Source organism: Zosterops lateralis (assembly GCF_965231275.1).
Source record: "Zosterops lateralis genome assembly, chromosome: 9".
Classification (NCBI taxonomy): domain Eukaryota; kingdom Metazoa; phylum Chordata; class Aves; order Passeriformes; family Zosteropidae; genus Zosterops; species Zosterops lateralis.
In genome coordinates, this window is record NC_139769.1 from 24,746,732 (window position 1) to 24,766,447 (window position 19,716).

General features: G+C 43.1%; 1 protein-coding gene across 1 annotated transcript in view; it reads left to right on the forward strand.

Annotated features, from left to right (window-relative positions):
* Positions 1–19,716, forward strand: part of HMCN1 (hemicentin 1) — a gene marked incomplete at its 5' end in the record, with an annotated part of 164,720 nt that overhangs the window by 71,278 nt on the left and 73,726 nt on the right. Inside the window, 18 exons of the mRNA XM_083867070.1 lie at positions 347–459; positions 1,597–1,756; positions 2,510–2,684; positions 4,908–5,035; positions 6,190–6,462; positions 7,348–7,443; positions 7,838–8,032; positions 8,979–9,109; positions 9,728–9,875; positions 10,318–10,444; positions 11,508–11,662; positions 13,606–13,884; positions 14,706–14,987; positions 15,935–16,043; positions 16,615–16,784; positions 17,084–17,238; positions 17,965–18,088; positions 19,374–19,475. Coding sequence (XP_083723196.1) covers positions 347–459; positions 1,597–1,756; positions 2,510–2,684; positions 4,908–5,035; positions 6,190–6,462; positions 7,348–7,443; positions 7,838–8,032; positions 8,979–9,109; positions 9,728–9,875; positions 10,318–10,444; positions 11,508–11,662; positions 13,606–13,884; positions 14,706–14,987; positions 15,935–16,043; positions 16,615–16,784; positions 17,084–17,238; positions 17,965–18,088; positions 19,374–19,475 — 2,922 coding nt within the window. The remainder of the gene's footprint in view (positions 1–346; positions 460–1,596; positions 1,757–2,509; positions 2,685–4,907; positions 5,036–6,189; positions 6,463–7,347; positions 7,444–7,837; positions 8,033–8,978; positions 9,110–9,727; positions 9,876–10,317; positions 10,445–11,507; positions 11,663–13,605; positions 13,885–14,705; positions 14,988–15,934; positions 16,044–16,614; positions 16,785–17,083; positions 17,239–17,964; positions 18,089–19,373; positions 19,476–19,716) is intronic.

Here is a 19,716-nt window from a genome sequence, read left to right on the forward strand (position 1 = left end):
TTAATGATTTTTGAGAGTCCAAGCCTAAAATGTTGTCAGAGGATAACGTGACAAAACCTTTCTGAAATTTCAATCAGTGAAATACCTGCAATCGGTTTAAAACTGTGTGTACATAATGCAGTGATGAGCCTGTGGCTGGCAGGCTCTGTAGTGAACAGGGATTTATTCTGTCCTAAAGGACTGGAAAATGGCTTCTTTGTCCATGTTAGGGTTGGAGAAGAGACTGAAAGGTCCCAAACCCTGCTTGCCTGTAGGAAGCAGTAATCAAATATAAGGATTTTATTGTAATAGTTGTGCCATGTTGAAATGTGTTCTGCATGTCTGTAATATTTGTGTGTGTTTGTAGTCCTGCCTGTCATTGAGCATGGACAGCAGATATTCAGCACCATTGAAGGGATCCCAGTGACACTGCCCTGCAAAGCAAATGGAGTTCCCAAGCCATCCATTGTCTGGTCCAAGGTAATCCCTCACCTTTGAGCTGTTTCTGCTGAAAAAGGGCTGAATAATTTAATTGTCATAAAAACCGTATTCAAATAACATGGCCCAAAAGTCCAGTTGTGGGACCTGGAAATCTCTGTTTGTTCAGAGCTGCTTTTGTTTCTTAAAGCAGAACTTTTGGCCGTGGTCCTGCCACAGCTCAGTGTTCTATTCTTTGGCAGGGCTTAGGTTATCGCTGTATCTTTATGGGTTTTACACTTCAGAAATTGTTCCTGTTCCTGTTGTGAGTTGATAATTTGAGTTTAGGCAGCCTGCCACAGACTGAGAGTTCATTTTGCTTGTGGAGCTCTGACTTTTTTCTCTTGAGGAAAGTGTACTTAATAATGGCATTGTGGGGTTAACCCATGACTTTTCAGTTGTGGCCATGACAAGATGTGCACTGAGTAGGACCTCAGCTTTGGGGAATTTGTCTTAAAGCCAGTTTGTTTAGTTTTTTTTCCTCCTTGAACAGGATAATTTCTGGTAGTAACAGTTTTTTGGGGTATGTTACAGCTCACTGACATGGTGTGAAGGCACTTTTGGGCCTCAGAAGTTGTGCAGATGTAACTGATTGGGATCTTGGGAACAGCTTTGTTTCAAAGAAGGAACAGAACACGGTTAACTGTTGGTTTGGTAGAGAAGAGGGCATGGGAGGATTTCCTTATCTTTATTTTATCACTTATTCAACTACATACAAGGAGGAGGCAGTTCACTAAGAATAAGTTTGTGCAATGTATACAAGGTATATTTTAATATCAGAAATCAATATCAAAATTAACTCAATTGAAATCTCAATTATTAGTCTTGACTATTTTTTTTAAATTTTCTTTTAAGACTTTGGGTCTGTGAAATGTAGCAAATTTTCTGCATAAAAATCCTTGTGCTTCTGTTCTTGTTACTGCTTAGAAAGTGATACTCAAGGACTGTGAAAAGTTAATTGTACTTAATTAGTTTGTATAAATGGAATTTTAGGGCCAAGATTCTTAGCTAATATAAAATACTTTGTCCATCTCAGCCTCAGAAAAAATAAAATAAGCTTTTGTTGAATTAAATAATTGTAATTCACTATATTTTGGAAAAGCCAGGCCCTTTGGAATTTTATTATTTTTCTTTCCACAGAAAGGAGAGGTAATCCTTCCCAGCGACGTGAGGTTCTCGGCTGGGTCAGATGGAAGCCTGTATGTGGTGTCCCCAGGGGGAGAAGAGAGTGGGGAGTACGTGTGCACTGCCACCAATGCTGCTGGCTATGCCACCAGGAAGGTGCAGCTGACTGTCTATGGTGGGTGTCACCTCAGCTCAGCTGCAGTGTCCCTGTCACCCGTCCAGTGCATTGGGAGCTAGACACACCCAGGGCACTTGGGATGGGAACTCTGCTCCAGTTAGTGCTTTTGGATCCCCAAACCAGGCAGTTTTAGACATGGCTGATCCCAAAAGGCCTGTCCTTCAGCCATTATAATTCCCTTAAAGCCTCCTTATCCCTCTTACCCCGAGTTCATGGACCTTGGCCTGAGCATAATTTCAGCTTTATGGAAGTAGATAGGAAGCATTTGTATGGGAGTAGAATTTCCTGCTGAGACAAGAATGAAGATCCCTTAATCCCACCAGTATCAAGCCTTCCTGTCATCATCAATGCAGTGTTATTAAAATTTGGTTCAGGTGTAGGTGTGCTTTGCGAGGCTTTTATGGCTTGGAGTTACTGGGGCTGTAGTGTAACAGATCAGGGAGTGGTTGCTAGCTACCTATGCAATACAGAGCTCAGCACACACAGGAATTACAGCCCTCTGTTGTGTCCATCTTTTTGAATGGATAGTTCTGGCTTTCTGGTATTTTTGGTGTTCCATGTGGGTATCAGCCCATGCCTGAGCTACAGGCACTGTACATCAGCACAGCATTGATTTATCTCTATTGCAGACAGGCCACTAAAACAGGATTGTAATGTCTTATAGCTGATAAAAAAAGAGATGTTGTATGGTGTTACATTTGTACAAATATGTATATTCATTGCAGCTTCTTAACGTGTTCCATGTTATAGTGAAACCTAGACTGTCCAGGCCTGGAGACCAGCAAGGAAATGCACATGATAAACCCATAGAGGTCTCAGTAATTGCAGGGGAAGATGTCACACTTCCATGTGAAGTGAGGAGCTTGCCACCCCCCATAATAACCTGGGCCAAAGAAATGCAGCTCATATCTCCATTCTCTCCAAGGTAACAATGTTTGATGAAAACAAAAGAAAAGTGAAATTGCCTCTAAACTGTCAGGATTTTGGAAGAGTGTGTGATTGCTGATTGCCACAGGATCACTCAGAAGGTGTTATTTGTCCTGCCTGAGTTGTTGTACTGGGTGTTGAAACTCTTTCCCAAGCCTGCTAAGCCTGTGCCTGGTGGCACAGGTCCCATTCCAGCATGGGCTTGTATCCAATCTCAGGAGGCTAGAAGGAAAGAGATCCTAGGTATTTGTACTGTGGTGGTGCCCAGAGACCCACATCATCTGTGCAGGATTGTAATTGTTTAAAAACTGTTTCTTTTCTTATGTAGTTCACATTTATGCTCAGGGGAGCACTGTCTGATTTACATGAAGCCTGGCCTGCCAGTAGGATACAAATGATGATCATAAATGTTTGAGTGTGCTGATAAGGGCATCTTGCTTGCTGTGTTTTGGATCCCAAAACTCACCAGAGACTTTTGAACATGTGAAATCAGAGTTAAATACTTGTAAATAGTTGAGCTGACATCCTTAGAGAATGAAGAGCTGGGAACTGTGTGGACAGTGTTGGAGTTCTCCCTAATCATTTAATGTGGCACAGAATAAGAGAAGAGAGAGATGAGCTGGTGACTCCAGTGGAGTGCCAGGTACTGTCACAGGCCATGCTGCAGCTTTCTGCTCCTCAGGGTGCCTCAGAAGGGCCAGGCACCAGCTGTGTCCATTAAACAGGGCATGGCAAGGCTGGCCACAGGCACAGTGTGCTTGCTGGTGTCTCCCAGTGATCCCATGGACAGAATCAGCCAGTGTCTGAGCTAAGCAATTGTACTGGAGATCCTCTTTCCCTTGTGGCCAGACCTGCACCTTGGAGGCATTCCAGGGAGCCTGTGACAGCCTCAGCAGATCTTTGGCCTCCATGTCTGCTGAAGGAGGCTCGTCTGCAGGGATTTGGGTTGTTGTCAGTAATCCATGAGGGATTTCTGCTGTGTGCTGTGAGCATGCTGCATGCACTAACAAATCTGCATTCTTGGTCTCTTACTTGTCCTCATTTTACCTCAGGAGACACTGATAAATTAGGGTACTTGCTCATGGCTGTTGTGGTGAGATCCAAGTTGTCCAGAGGAACAGAAGTCTAGCTTAGCCCATTCCATAAAATGGTTTACAGATGTCAGCAAAAGTTACAGATTAGTCCAAACAGAACTGTTTGAGACCACCCAAAGATCCTGTTAGAAATGTGAACAGTAAACAAAGAGAAAGGGAAATCAGATATGAAGGAACTGTTATCAGAAAGCAAAAGTAATTACTGGACAAAATTGAGGAGAAGAAATTGCCTCAGAAATTTGTCTTCTGGGCTTATAAAAAACATGCCAAAAAGTTTGGAAAGATACAGGCAGCAGAGGAGGAATTGTAGTATCAGACAGATTTTACACTGGAGAAACTACATTTCACTTTCCTTCCATTCATCTCTCCAGCCATTGCAATCTCCAAATTCACCATTTATGTCCTTATGATAACGTTGTCCTAATTAGGGCCACAGAAAGGAAGACAGATGATCCCACCAGTTCTGGGATTTGTTATCCTGAGTGCCAGGCTTGAATTTCTTCTTGTCAGTCCTTAGCTGTCATTTTTTCTTCCCTCCTCACTTTTTCCTGTCTCTATTACCTTTGACTCCTACAGAAAATTTTGGCTTAGCTGGCTAAAGTAGCTTCTGGTGTAACAGATCTATGATCAGAACAGTGGGAGAACTTAATGCTGTGTAGTTAATTATTTACTGGGGAATGATGGCAATTCCTATAAACACCAGAACTGGCAGTTTTGAATCAAAATCCCGTCTTCCATCTTGAATCAATGTAGCATCATTTTTTGTCAGGATGAAGCAGTAATAAAAGTTTTAACTTTCTGACCCTGCTGACCTGAGCTGAGCAAAAAAATTTAACAAGAGGGTAAAGAGCTCCATTTCTCTGCCTCTATCACATTTTAATAAGTCCTATAAATAGCTAGAACCAAATTCTGTAATTTGGATCTTAAATTTTAGATATTTGCTGTGTATTACAAATGTAGGGGCTCCATAAAGAGTTAGAAAAAAAAGTGTAAATGTAATTCATAGTTGGGTAATATGGTCAGAGTGGTGTTATTTTAGCTCAGAGCAGTCATTAGCAGTGTGTTTGGAGAGGTCATTCACCTTTCCATACATGTTTATATGGTTTATCTGCCTCTTCTTTTTCCAGACACACTTTCCTCCCCTCAGGGTCAATGAAGATCAGTGAGACCCAAGTCTCAGACAGTGGAATGTATATCTGTGTGGCTACAAACATTGCTGGGAACGTGACTCAGTCAGTGAAGCTCAGTGTACACGGTGAGTTGAAACCCCAGGGTTCATCATCTGCAAGTTTCCACATGGAACTGAGCATCTTTAAGAGATTTTGAAAGTTTTTTTCCTACGCTGACATTAAATCCTCTCACCTGTTGTTCTTTCAGGTTGTATTATCTTCATATGTGAGTTACTGATTTTGTGGAAAGGAAATACTGTATAAACACACACAAATACGTAGATATGTGTAGAGGTGTCCAGTGGCTCCAGCTGGGACCTGTGTCTCTCTCCCTCTCCTTACCTTTATCTTGTGTTGCTCCTTTGTTCTCTCCTGCTCTCCCCATCACTGTCTCTTAAACACTCACACAATGTCAAGTCTGGAAGAATGTCACTTGTTATTGTTTCAGGCATATTTTTAAAACCTTTTTGTTGCCAATGATCCTTAAGAAAAAAAAATTGTGGCAAAAGACTTGCAGTGGATTTATATTATTCTGTAGGACCAGCAAAATCACTTCCAGTCATATTTTATCTCCCTTGTCTGAACTTGTGTTTGGAAACGTACAAAGATCAGGGATTAGGGAAAGGAAATTAAAATGCCCCCCCAAAAGGAAAATGCAATTAACTCTCTCATAAAAGCTTTTGAATTGTTTTGTGTTATGAGGAGCCCTTCCAGTGTGCTCAGAATATGACACTGCTCATGGGAGTCGTGCTGTGTGGCTTGTTCAGATAAATTCAACACCAGGATATCTCCCATCCTATTCTCTACAGAGAACATGCAGGGCTGCTTTTGTAGTCACCTGAGGGCATTTGATTTCAGTAAATAAGAAACATTTTCTGAAATTATAAAAATAGGAAAATAATTTTATAGGATCATAAAATGGCTTGAGTTGAAAGAGACTTTTAAAGGCCACCCAGTGCCACCCCCTGCCATGGGCAGGGACATCTTCCACTAGCCCAGGGTGCTCCAAGCCCTGTCCAACCTGGCTTTGGACCCTTCCTTCTTAGTTTAAAACAGTTCCTCCTCGTCCTGTCCCTCCCTCCCTTGTTCCAAGTTCCTCTTCAGCTCTCCTGGAGCCCCTTTAGGCACTGGAAGGTCCTCTATGGTCTCATTGGAACCTTCTCTTCTCCAGGCTGAACACCCCCAGCTCTCCCTACCTTAAGAATGATCCTGTACATTGTTTCTTTCTTGTCTTCCTCAGTTCCTCCAAAGATCCAGCGTGGGCCTCGTGTTCTGAAAGTGCAGGCTGGGCAGCGGGTGGATCTTCCCTGCAGTGCCCAGGGCATCCCTGCCCCGTCAGTCTCCTGGTTCCGAGGCACAAGTGCTGTGCCCACAGATGGAGGAAAGTTCCTGCAGAGCCCAGATGGAACTCTGAGCATCAGCAGCATCCAGCTCCCTGATGCTGGTACCTACACCTGTGTGGCCACCAACGGTGCGGGCAGTGACACAGCAGAGGTCACAGTACAAGTGCAAGGTACTTATTTGAGGCCACGCTCCTGCCCTGGCCCAGGCTGGCAGGGACTCTCTGCCAGTGGTGTGGGGTTGGGGCCTTGCAGAGCAGGGCTTTCCCTGGCCCACTGTTAACGTGATGCAAAAGCCACATCTGGTTTAGATGTTATGTTCTGATGGTAATTGAGGAGAATTAGAATGAGCAAATAGTCTTTGGAGAGGTTGCAGAAATAAAAAAAAAGAAGCATGCACACACTCTCTCTATATATATTTTTAAATTAAAAAATGATGTTGAAATGGCGAAAGGGTAAGTGGTCAATGTGCCAATTTAAATATGTAGCATAACTCCTCACCTGAGGGGCTGACAGATGTCAGTGGAGCATGACTGACTTAAGCTAAGCAGGAACGGTTTCTTCTTTGCAGAAGTCTAAATGCAACATTCTGATCCCTTTGGATTAGAGATGCTGAGAAAGGCTTCCTACAGGCAACAAAGAACTCTCAGTAACTTTTTTTAATTATAAAGAGTATTCTTCATATAGTCTCCATCTGCACAGGACTTCAAAATGAGACTTGAGAACAAAGGATGGCAGTAGCACTAAAATATGTGGTGTGAGGAAAAACAGTTAATATTTTTCAGATTATGCAGAAACATTACCTTCAAAATAAATATAGCAAGATTTAAAGAGAACAATTTTCTGTGAGGTTTGAAAGCGTCTTTGTACTGTTTACTTCCTAAATATTCGCACTGAAATGGAAACTACCTGTGTAGTACCCCTTCCAGTCAATGTAAAAGTGTTATTGGAATGTGACCTTGTGTGAATGGGAGAAACTTAGTGTTATGCATTGTCAAACTGTATTTTTATATTTGGAGCAGAGATCAAGCAGTTTTTTGGGTTTGATTTTCTTTCAGAGCCTCCCACTATTGAGGACCTGGAGCCTCCATTCAATAGCCCCTTCCAAGAAAGAGTGGCCAACCAGCGCATCGCGTTCCCGTGCCCTGCAAAAGGTGAGTGTCGTGGTTACCCCTGGTAGTGACAAAAGGATCTTTTTCTGCTGACCATTGCAAATTACAACTCTGCTGTAAAAATGTCCAATCCACACAGTATTTTCCGTGTATGCTTTATATGGAAAAATTCAAACTAACGGTGATTTAAATTACCGCTGTGTGTAGAAGTCCTGTGGAAAGTCATTGCTAGCCAACAAGGATTTTACAGTATTTAGGATGGAGATTTTTAATGTTAAAATCATCCTGTAACAGCTGGGGCTTCCTCTTGGAAGCTCCTGGCCTCCCTGTGTGTTGTCCTTCCAGCAAGACTTCCAGCAAGCAGCAGGAGCTGTTTGAATCAATCTCGTTCTGAGCTGAGGGCAGCATTTGTGGTCATTTCCCCTTTTCCTCGCAGGTGTTCCCAAGCCTGCCATCAAATGGCTGCGGAATGGGCGGGAGCTGACCGGGGCTGAGCCGGGGCTCTCGGTGCTGCAGGATGGGACCCTGCTGGTCATAGCTGCCCTCACGCCCTCGGACAGTGGGGACTATGTCTGCGTGGCAGCCAACGAGGCTGGGAGCACACAGAGGAGATACAGCCTGAAAGTCCATGGTAAATAATACATACAGCCCTGGGGGAGCTGGTGGCTTGGAAAAGTATCTTCTGTTTTCTTCTTGAAAATTGCATGGCCCAAATCTGCCCTTGTGCTGGTAAATTATAAAATCTGAGCACTTCCTATTTTTCTGACACTCTCTGTAGTTTTTCTTTTCCCCTCTTGTTTCTGTTCTCTGTGACTTTATGCACAAACCATCTTTATTTAGCTTAAGGATCCAGGTACATCTTATTGGTAAAAACTCCAGTAATACTTGAAAATGTTAACATGAATGACAAATGAAGCTTTGTACTGTAGAAATTACAGATTGAGGGCTAGCTCTGCATTTCAAATGAGAGAAGAATTATCAGAATGAAGAGAGACTAAGAGATTTCTAGTTGCTGATATTCTTCCAGAATCCTAGTAAGGAAATAGAAACCCTATAGACTGCTGTTATTCCAGCCTTGTTCTTCCCACGACAGTTAGTTCTAATTAGCTGGCTCCTCAGTGGGGTTGGAACTTTATAATCCACCACTTAAGGCCATTCTCTCTGCATTCATAGTGGGACAAATGATAGATGGGGTTCTTGGGCATGACTGGACCAGTGAAGAGGAAAGATGACTCTGGAATAGGCTTTCTTCATATGCTAAACAAGTAACAGTAGATTTCAAGGTCAAATTTTAGATTAATTTCAAGATTATTCTCTTAAAATGTTGATGGTGCTTGTATTTGGGTGAATTTCCCTGAGAGTCTGTTATTGATCAACAGAAGACTGTTTTTGGCAAAGAGAAGAAAAGACTTAGGGAGATATGTCCAGAGTGTAAAGACAAATGGAAATGTTGGGACGGGAATGAGAAGGGTTTGGAAAATTTTGATTTATAGTGGTCCTTGACTGGGATGGAAAGGAGGAAAGGGAAAACCACTGGTATAGGAAGACTTAAATCATAATGTTGAGCTTTCTTGCAGTTCCTCCTGAAATTAGAGATCAAGATAAGGTGACAAATACATCTGTGGTTGTTCATCACCCTGTAAGTCTCTTCTGTGAAGTAACTGCTAACCCCTTTCCAGTCATCTCCTGGTATAAGGATGATATCCAGGTATGTGGAATTAATGTAACTGTGGACTTTTGAGGGCTTGGTATGAGAATTCATTCAGAATAAATACAGGTAAATGCCTTTATGTATATTTGTGCTCTAAGAACACCCCCCAAAAAGGGCAGCTAAATATGGCTCATCCATTAATTCTGTAAGTCAAATGTAAACTCTTTATTAAAAGTATTCCCTCAGGAATTGGCCTTGGCAATCCCCCAGTATTGTAGATGCCAGTCTGTGCAGAGGGGACGAATATTGCTATTTTTTTTCATTCTATAGGTGGAGAAATAAGAACTTCTAGAGATTAATCGAATTCCTCAGGATTATCCTTGAGTTCTTTGTTTCCACTTGTAGCTGATAAGTTGTAGTTTAAGATGAGAAGTCCCTTTATGCACTCCTAGGACTGCCCATTGCTGCTGGTTGGAGTTTCCCCACTTCCTGCCCTAGGCTGAGCGAAAAACCATATTGAATTCATTGCAGCAGGGCAAGAGATTAGTGCTGAAACTGAAAGGGGAAACAAATTATCCTTCCACTAAAACTACCATTTTCTTATAAAAATCCAGCTGTGATACTTGGCTGCTGTAGCTTGGATCACATAAGGCTAATGTCTCGGGTTCCTCTAAGGTTGTGGAAAGCAGTGCTCTCCAGATTTTGCACAATGGGAAGATACTGAAGCTCCTGAAAGCTACTACTGAGGACGCAGGACAGTATTCATGCAAAGCCATAAACGTAGCAGGAAGTTCTGAGAAGCTATTTAACCTCCATATACTTGGTTAGTTCCATGGCTTTGGGGTTGATTTTTGTTTGGTTTGGGTTTTAGTTGGTGATTGGAAAAACAGCTGATGTTTAAGAACCCAGTAAATTTCAACTCATTATAAATAGATTCTTCCACTCACTGCCCATGAATTACTGGATGCTGAAGCACTGAGTGCTTAAACTTTGCCATTCTTGGAGCAACACAGACAAAATGTTGCTTTAGATTTCTGGGCTTTGGTGCTTTGTTCTGTATTTGGGGTGTGCAGTGTGACATAGGGGTGTCCCCAGGTTCAGTTCACCAGTGCAGGGGTGGAAGGCTGTTGAGATCTGCAGAATTCCCTCTACAGTGAACACTAAAGGTGTGTCAAGGGAATAGTAAGGTCCACTGCTGCATTCCCTTCAAGGCACAATTTCCCTGGCTAAATACCTGTCCTTCCCTAATGTTTGTATTTTTAAAGTTCCACCAAGCATATTAGGTGCCAGTACCCCTGGTGAAGTGGCAGTCATCCTCAACCATGAAATCCATCTGGAATGCAGAGCCAAAGGCTTCCCTGTTCCTGACATTCATTGGTTCAAAGATGGCAAGTGAGTGTATTGCAGCTTTTGTGGTTTATGTCAGGCTCTTCCTCTCATAGAGCAGAGAGGCAGGAGGTGCAGTGTTTAACTACTTAGTGTTAACTTAGTGTCATCAGAATTTGGGGTGGTGTGAGGTGGTAAATTCTTAATTCAAAACTGAACATCCCACTTTTCTTTCTGAACTCACCCATCATTGGCACTTGCAGAGCAGATTTGGGGTTTTTGGAGTGAGATGATGGTTGAAGCAAGATAAGCAGAACCATTTCTTTGAGTTTATTCTGTGATATAGTCTACCTGGATTATTTTACACACATCATTAGTTAAAATGCAGTTGTTTAGCTGAGATGATTTTTTCACTGGTAGACAGAACTCAGATGTTTTGCTGGCTAGTGCCTTGTGCAGTTCTGCATATATACATTAAAGGTTTGAAAGGTTATATCTACATATATATAGTAAAGGTTTGAAGTAATTTACTATATATAGTATATACATAGTGTATATATAATATATATAGTATATATATTAGCCTGCATGTTTTCCATTCCTCATCTCACCTTCCAGGAAAGCACACCAGGAGAAGAATTCTTAAATACTAGCTGAAACCCCAGCTGGGCTGGGTGTTTTTGGTGTTTAACAATGTAGTTCAGTATAGGCATTGGTCAAAATTCATAGATACTCTGCTGTGACAATTCCTTACTCTTTGCTAAGGGTATGTTGTTCCTGTGTAGTAGTTGACATTTTGTTATCAACAAAGGCCTGGCATGACTAAATAAATTAGGAAAAGGAGCCAAGGTCAGGCATGGAACTCTGGCACTGATGCTAGCATCCTGGAGATCTGCAAAAAGTACTTTTTGTGGTTTGATTTCTTTTAGAAGTTAGTAGTAGAGTTAATCATAGTAGCTTGTCACTGCATGGTGGTTCTTGTGATTAATGGCATTAATTTAGTGCTAAATGACACTCTAGAATGGTTCAATTACTGCTACCAAAGGACCTCTTCCTCTTACTGTCAGTTTCAATTAATGCTGAAAGGATGGGAGCAGAATTCTGTGAAGCAAAATGGTCTCTGTTTCAGGCCTTTGTTTTTGGGCGATCCCAATATTGAGCTCCTGGACAGGGACCAAGTTCTCCACATCAAGAGTGCTCGCAGGGTCGACAAGGGTCGCTACCAGTGCAGTGCCACCAACGCTGCTGGCAAACAAGTGAAGGAGGTCAGACTCATTGTCCACGGTAAGTTTAGGAATGCCTGATCCCAGAAGATCCTCTTGTTTTACTGTTAAGGTTTTTTTTCAAATGGATATATCAGGCAAATGCAAATGCAAATTAAATCTCTGATACTACAGAATTTGTCTGTAAACTTAATTTGTGTGTAAATGTAATTTAATAATCGTATGTTCACAAAATGACCTTTTGAGTATTTGTATGAAGTTATGTATGGACATAGTCTTTGCAGGCTTGCAAAAACACCTTGAAATGCTTCTTTTCTAATTTGTGATGGCAAAAAATTTTGAAGAGTGTTCTCAAATTCTGCTGTTAGTTTCAACTCAATTTCTATGACCACGTTGTCTTTATTGTTTTGGTCTGTCTTAGGGAGGAGAAAATTAATAAGATTTTGATTTTAATACACAATTGGTCTTACTTTTTGTAACCTGGTGCCAGGATACACCCTGTGCTTCATGGGACTCAGAAACTCTTGTGCCTGGAGTGTGAAGGCTAGGGATTTGAGTCTGTTAGCTCTCAAGTCCTCCCTTGCTATGGATTTGTTCTTGAACATTGTGTGTCATTCTGTGAATTTAATGTGCGTTATTTCCCTCATCTGGGACATTTGTGAAGCACAGAGCACCCACAGGTGCAGGAATGTGGCTGCACACCAGTCATGGTGAGACCTTTTTCTGTCAGGAACAAAGAGAATGCTGGGAGGACTTGCAGGGGATTATGGCTGTTCTGAGATTAGAGGAATAAAACAGCTTCCTCCCCCTTCTCCCCAGATAGAATCCTTCCAGATGAGTATATTTATTTCAGGTTCTTCAGGAAAGATGAATTTGTGACAGCAGAATGGGACTTCCCTTTACTTCTACATTTCTCATTAGACCTGGCTGGACAAACAGAAGTCCACAGAGTGAGGAATCTTAATGCTAATTCTTGCTAGTTCTTACTTTGTTTTAGCTGTTTGGCCCTGCTTTTGGCTTTGATATTTTCCCCAAACACCATATTAAAACCATTCCTCATCTCTGATAGAGAAATGCAGTTGCCTTTGAACTGGGTGTGTTTCAGCATATTCAGTGGATTTGGGGGTTTTGATACAAAAAATGTTTAATTAGTAAATATTTCATTGCAGTTTGATAACTGCAGGACCTGTCTCAGGTAGGGATCCATCCATTCACAGACACTTCACTTTTCATTTCTGCAGTGGTGTTTTCAATGACCACTGTGGAAGTCAGAGGAATCCGTGGATGTACTGAGCATGTTTGGCAGCAGAGGAGTCAATGTGTCTGCCAGATGTGTCTGGTCCTTTCAGCAGCCATAAATTTAGTCGTTGCCAATTGCACTGTGTTTTTATTGCTTCTATAGAGATTTACGGACTCTTTATATTGGCTGATTTACACAAGAGCTTGTTTGCTAGAAAAATCCGAGTCCTGCTGCCTAGAGAGCAAGGGAAATGACTATGGGCCAAAAAGCTTCAAAAATAGGAGCATAAAGCAAGACTGTTAAGCTCATACTTAGTCTCAAAGCAACTGACTTCATCCTCAAAAGTTTGGAGCATGGAGCAGTTCCCACTGCTGTTGTGGAGGCTCTTGGGTGTGTTTGGTATTTTCAATAGCAGGATCCTTGCTGGGAGGATGCACCTCCCAAGGCATCCAGGGACTGCTCTTTGGAGACAGGGAAGAGGGCTGCCCAAATGCATTGCAGGAGGCATGGAGGCCCAGCTGTCCTAATCTGGCACATGTTGGGCTTTTTGTTGTGTTTTCTTCATGCTTTCCACCCTGTGTGCCTTGAAGGACTGTACAGGTGATAGATGAGATCTGCTGGGTAAAGAACCAAACGAAACACAGCAGGAAGGGTTGAAAGGCTGATGAAGATATTTTATTCTTACAGCATTCAAGTGTTCTGTTTAAATCTGCACATGTTTGTAGTCTAAGGCTCTAATGTTGTTGTTTTGTCTTTTGAACTAGTCCCCCCTAGCATTAAGGGAGGAAACATTACCACAGAGGTATCGGTGCTCCTCGACAACCTGATAAATCTGGAATGTGAAGCCAAGGGGATCCCTGTGCCCACCATCACCTGGTACAAGGATGGGCAGCGTGTGATTTCCAGCCCCCAGGCTCAGTACGTGGACAGAGGGCAGTTCCTGCAGATCCCACAGGCACAGGTGTCAGACTCTGCCCAGTACTCGTGTCGTGTGAGCAGCACTGCGGGGGCTGCTGAGAAGCTCTTCCACGTGGATGTCTATGGTGAGGGACAGCTCCTGGACTGCCTGACTGCTCCTGCAGGACAGCTGTGGGAGAGATTTTCTGCCTCTGCAGCCTGGCAGTGGCTGTGACTAAATTCTGGCTGCTGTTGGCAGGGCTGTGTAGAGGGACACTTAGACCCTCTGCTTTATGGGACTCTCCAATAACACTTGATTTCATGGAGTCATAAAATGGTGTGGGTTGAAAGAGACCTTAAAGCCCATTCAGTCCCACCCCTGGCATGGGCAGGGACACCTTCCACTAGCCCAAATTTGCTTCAAGCCCCATCCAGCCTTGCCTTGGACACTGCCAGGGATCCAGGGGGAGCCACAGCTTCTCTGGGCACCCTGTGCCAGGGCCTCCCCAGCCTCACAGGGAACAATTCTTTCCCAATACCCCATTTAACCCTGCCCCCGCCCCCCCCCCCCCCCCCGCCTTTTCACTGGCCTTGGTACCATGCTTTCTTCTACTCAGCTATTTGTTTTCCATGTATATCCATTCTCTATCTCACATCTGCATGTTAAAGAATACTTACTTGAAAGAACCACTCTGGGTGGGATCTCAAGTGTACTCCTTTAAGTCCTTTTTGTCTAGTTCTTCCCTGTCAATGTACTGCATATCCTCTGTTTTATACAGCTGGTCAATTTGGAGCTACATCGTTTGACTTCTCTGCCTAGCCTTGCCCCAGCAGCAAATTCTCACCTGAAATTTTCCGTGACATGATGGCAAGTGGAGCCAGAGTGGGTGGAACAAACTCATTTTCTCTTAAAATGTTTTCTGGCTACAGAATTAATGACTTGCAATATATTTCTCCCTTTCTGCAGTTCCTCCAGTGATCGAGGGTGATGCTGACACAGCCCAGAGCAGGCAGGTGGTTGCTGGGAATTCCCTGATGCTGGAGTGTAACGCTGCTGGCAACCCTCCCCCTCTCCTGACCTGGTTAAAAGACAGGGTTCCTGTGAAAGCAAGTGACAAGATCCGTGTCCTGGCTGGAGGGAAGCAGCTGGAGATCCTGAATGCTGTCGAGGCTGACCAGGGCCAGTACTGGTGTGTGGCCACAAGCATAGCTGGAGAACAAGAAATCAAGTATGACGTTGAAATCTTAGGTGTGTGAACTGCAGATTTATCAGGTTCCCATAAACTTAAGATGGAAAAGTTCCATTAAACCTATGGTTTTATTTTTGTTGGTATTAATATATTAAGAGCAGTTAATCATGCTCTGTATTTAGCTGAACCTGGGCACTTCACAGCTTTTCTGTCCAGGGCTACAGGACAGTTGAACACTTGTATTTTCATGTTAGTTCTTGAAGCATTTTTGTGCATGTGCAAATATAATTCTCAGTAATCTGTAAAATTCTTCTTACTTGTCTTCAGAGAAGAAAATCACAGAAATCCATTAAAAGATATAACTTACTAGTTACTTCTGGGAGAGGACATCTTTCTTTGAATTTGAGTTGTGTTGTCCAAGCTTTGAACCTTATACTGAAAAAAACCCCTTTTTTTTTTCTGTATCCCCTGAATCCATTATCACAGTCTGTGTCTCAGCAGTCCCTTCTGAATGTCTTGAGGTCTTCTCCTGACATGGAAGAGAACTGTAAAGAACTGATTTTTAGGTTTTGCTCACTTGAATATAATACTGAATGCAGATGTAGAGCATCCCTTCTGCTGGTAAATATCACTGGTCTTCATAGTGGAGGAGCTGTGTGGCAGTGCTTCCTTCCCAGAGAGGATGAGACAGGATGAAGAGGATCTGGAGGAGGATCCTCTGCACCTTTGTTTTCTCCTGCTTACAGAGGGTGCTAAAAGCCTCCCCCACTTCCTGCCCATTCACAAGGTTCTTCTGAATCTGGAAAACCCAACCAAACAAGAAACAGTAAAAAAGTGAGAGCAGTGATTTGAAGCCACAAAATGTCACTGGGCAAGATGTTTCCCTTTCAAAAAGGAACAGTGGTTCGTAATGAATCAGTGTGTGTTTACAGTGCTGTTTGGGAGAGACTTGTTTGATATTTCTGAAGTGTAAATGTTTCTGTTGGTGGATTTTTCTCTCTTACAGTGCCACCATTTGTGGAAGGTGGGGATGCGCCCTTGGACTACATTGTGATTCTCCATACCCCTTTGGAGCTGGATTGTTCAGCAAGAGGGACACCCTCACCAACTATCACGTAAGGGCACTGGTATGAGAGTAGAAATAATCCAAATAAATCTGCTAGTTGGTTAGGTGAGCTAGGTGAGCCACCTGTGTTAATCAGTGGTGGTTTATGAGTAAAGGACAAACTCCTGGCTCCACTGATAGCCACCATCAGGCACTCACTTGGCAGCATCAGAATTTCATTTTAAAGTAGTTCATTTTTTTGTGCCAATATCCATGTCCTGGTAATGAGGATAGAAAACAAGAGCAGACAAAACTTTTAAGTCCTTTGCTAATGCAACTTAATGTGACTTTTTCTTCTAACACCCATGACTGCTTTTGCTTTGGAGGTTCCTCTGCCTCTGGTGGTATCTACTATCACCTTTCTGACACTGTCTTTAGTGGCTGTTTCCCAATACTCCCTTCTGATAAACCCTTCAGTCCATGGCACTCACACAAGGGGGAATACAACTTGACACTTCCAGACTTCTCTAAAAATTCAAACAAAGTTACCGAGGCATCCTGTTTAATAGAATTGTACATGTTTTAAGATTATGGTTGATCTTACTTTCACTGACAACTGAAATGGAACTTTATTTTGGTAGGTGGTTCAAAGATGGACAACCAGTTGGAGAGGAGGCTGGACACAAGGTCTTATTAAATGGACAGAAACTTGTCATCTCTCAAGCTCAAGTGTCAGACAGTGGCCGCTATAAATGTGTGGCTGCGAACAAGGCGGGAGAATATGAGAAGGAATTTGATGTTACAGTGCATGGTAGGTTACTCAAGGTGGGCAGGAAGCAGCAGACTGCTTTTATTTCAGATTGCTGGCAAGAAGGTGCTCAAACTTTCTATGAATGTTTATTTGCATTAGCAGGTTGAAAAACTGGAGGGAAGATTAGATGACGTAGAATCATAGAATGGTTTGGGTTGGACACCAGCCATGGCAGGGACACCTTCCACTAGATCTGGAAGAAGAAGTAAAGCTGCACTTACCTCTGGGATACTGCTTCTGTATATTTAAATGTACATGTTTAAATGAAGCATCATTTTTGTGTTTGGTGCTTTTTGCAGTTCCTCCAACCATTAAATCATCTGGGCCTTCTGAGAGAGCAGTTGTGCTCCACAAGCCTGTGACACTGCAGTGCATAGCCAGTGGCATCCCCAGCCCTTCCATAACCTGGTTAAAAGATGGACAGCCAGTAAACACAGCCAGGGGAAATATCAGAGTAAGCATGATTCTTTCATGGGATCCAAACCATGGAAGATAATTGCTGTAAGTTATACATGTTAGTGCTTATTTTCCTTTTGCTTCCCTCACACTGTGATACAAAAATGCTTAAGATCCATTCTGCAGAGTGAGGGGCTTTTTACCTGATTAGAATGGTGTCTCAGATAATAGCAGCGTTCAGTAGACTCAATCCCACTGGACACCTCATATCAGGAGAGTCCATGACTGGAAATTCAGAATCTGTCTCTTTCCAGTTGTACTTTGCCTTTCAAGGTCAAATTATTATCTGCTGATTGTGAGGTGGCTCTAGCCACTGATCCCTGTGAGGTGGGATTAGCTGAGCTGTTCCGTAATCACTGCAGCAGCTACCTGTAATTCCCTTCTCCTGGTGAGATCTGGCCTTTCCATGAAGAGCCCTCCCCAGTGCTCACATGTTCAGGGATGAGTGCTTGCAGTGGCTTTGATTTCCCATGGCTGGAGCAGTTTTTTGGCACCTTGCCTGCAGTCTCCTCTGCCTGCCTCCCCCTCACCAGCCAGCTCTCCTCACACCTGTGGTGCTGGTGTCCCAGGGACACTGAAATCCCTAAACCCAGCAGTTTCCTGGTTCCATGAGCCGGGGTTGGGAGGGGGTGAGCCCGGCCATGTCTGCCGAGTGGCTGTGCTGGGGGCAGTGGTGTCACACGGGCAGTGGTGTCACACGGCTCCTCTCTGTGTTTGGGAACAGCTGGAGGCCTCAGGCCGTGTCCTGCAGCTTGACAAGGCCCTGCCTGGAGATGCTGCCCTCTACACCTGCGTGGCCACCAACGCTGCGGGGGAGGCCCAGCAGCACACCCGGCTCAATGTGCACGGTAACGCCGCCTAACGGGGCTGTCCACCAGCTCTGGCACCTGGGCTCGCTTGGCTCTGGCTTTTCTCCTGCCTCTGCACATCTGCCTCTCAGTTCTCTTTCTCTGTCACACTCTTTTAATAAGGAGTGAGGGCAAAAACTGGCCTCTCTCCTCTAATACCAAAGGACATGGAAATAAATGAATGACTGTCCTTCCAGGTACCTCTGTTGCTCAGAAGTATCCCAAAAAGCCAAACACATTCCTACTAACCCACCCCTCAGAAGGATACTCTGTGTTTCTGAATCAATGTGTAATATACTACCGCTGGCATTACGAATTTCATCCAAGCTTTTGGTGTATATTGGTATTCCCCGTGACCTTGAGGAATAGGGAATTTTTACAGGAGTAACTTTTTTTGAGAAAGGAACATTTTCTTGTGAGGGGATTTTTCAGCCTGTTTAAAAGGAATTTTCTTTTGCAGCTGAAAACAGTATAAAAAGAATCAGGGAAACTTGAGAAGCTGACGTTTGCGTGTGAATTTAATAAATGCTCTAACCATAATTTATGTATATTTGGCTTAGAAGTGGTCACGGAGTGTTGTGCATTGCTGATGTGACCCAGTCCTCAAAGGAGGTGTGGGAATCCTCAGGAGGTACAGGAATAGACTGTGTCAATATTCTCACAGAGTATTGCTGTGTTGACTTTTATTGCCAAACCAAGCTATTAACTGGAAAATGTTCAACTGAAGCAAGGAGGGGTTGCAGAGTGTCTGTGGATGGGACTTGAAAAGAGAAGCCACATTCAGACTGTCATAATTGCATCACAACTAATTTCAGTGTTAGTCCCATGCTCATAAAGCTCTCCTTTGCTGTCAGTCTTCATGTTTGAACATTTTCTAGCATTTCTGTTGTGTTTCAGATTTTTGAACTTCAGGAAGGTAAAAGCTCTCTAGTCCACTCAGTCTACTATCACCAGGTGAAGTGAGAGAAGCTTGCCACAAGAAAGAATTGCTGATCTGTGTTGTGTGCCCATTACTTGGAAATCTACTTTAAGTTCCATTTTTCCTGAAAAAAAAACAAACAAAAATAATGTTTTATTCCTTTTATCACTAATGAGATTATATAAATTAGAGAGTATTCCCATTTCAGAGATTAACTTTCTGGAGAAATTCCTTGGTCCCTCAACAGTTGAAGCTTGTGCAACTCATTGCCCAAAGTTTCTCTGAGGGTAGATGACTTTGTGATTGGATGCTCTGCTAGCTGCATGGCTGAATTAATGAAAACCTGCTGCTTTTGTCTTTTTCCAGAACCACCCAGTCTGGAAGATGCAGGAAAAATATTAAATGAAACAGTGGTGGTGAATAATCCAATCCATCTTGAATGCAGAGCATCTGGGAACCCTCTGCCAGGTATCCATGTGCACCTTGGGGAACATCTCATAAAGGGTTTCACTTTTGTGTGTTTTTGGAAAGTAATGAATATGCTGAATGGGGAGCTAATTGTATGATTTTAAACCATCTAGAAACTGTGTGATGGGAAATGTCAGTGTATGGGCTGATGTGGAGGAAGGATTGAGGAATTCAGTGATCCCCACTGATAAATGAATGAAAACACATCACAAGGATAAACTATTCCCTTGTGATGCCCTGT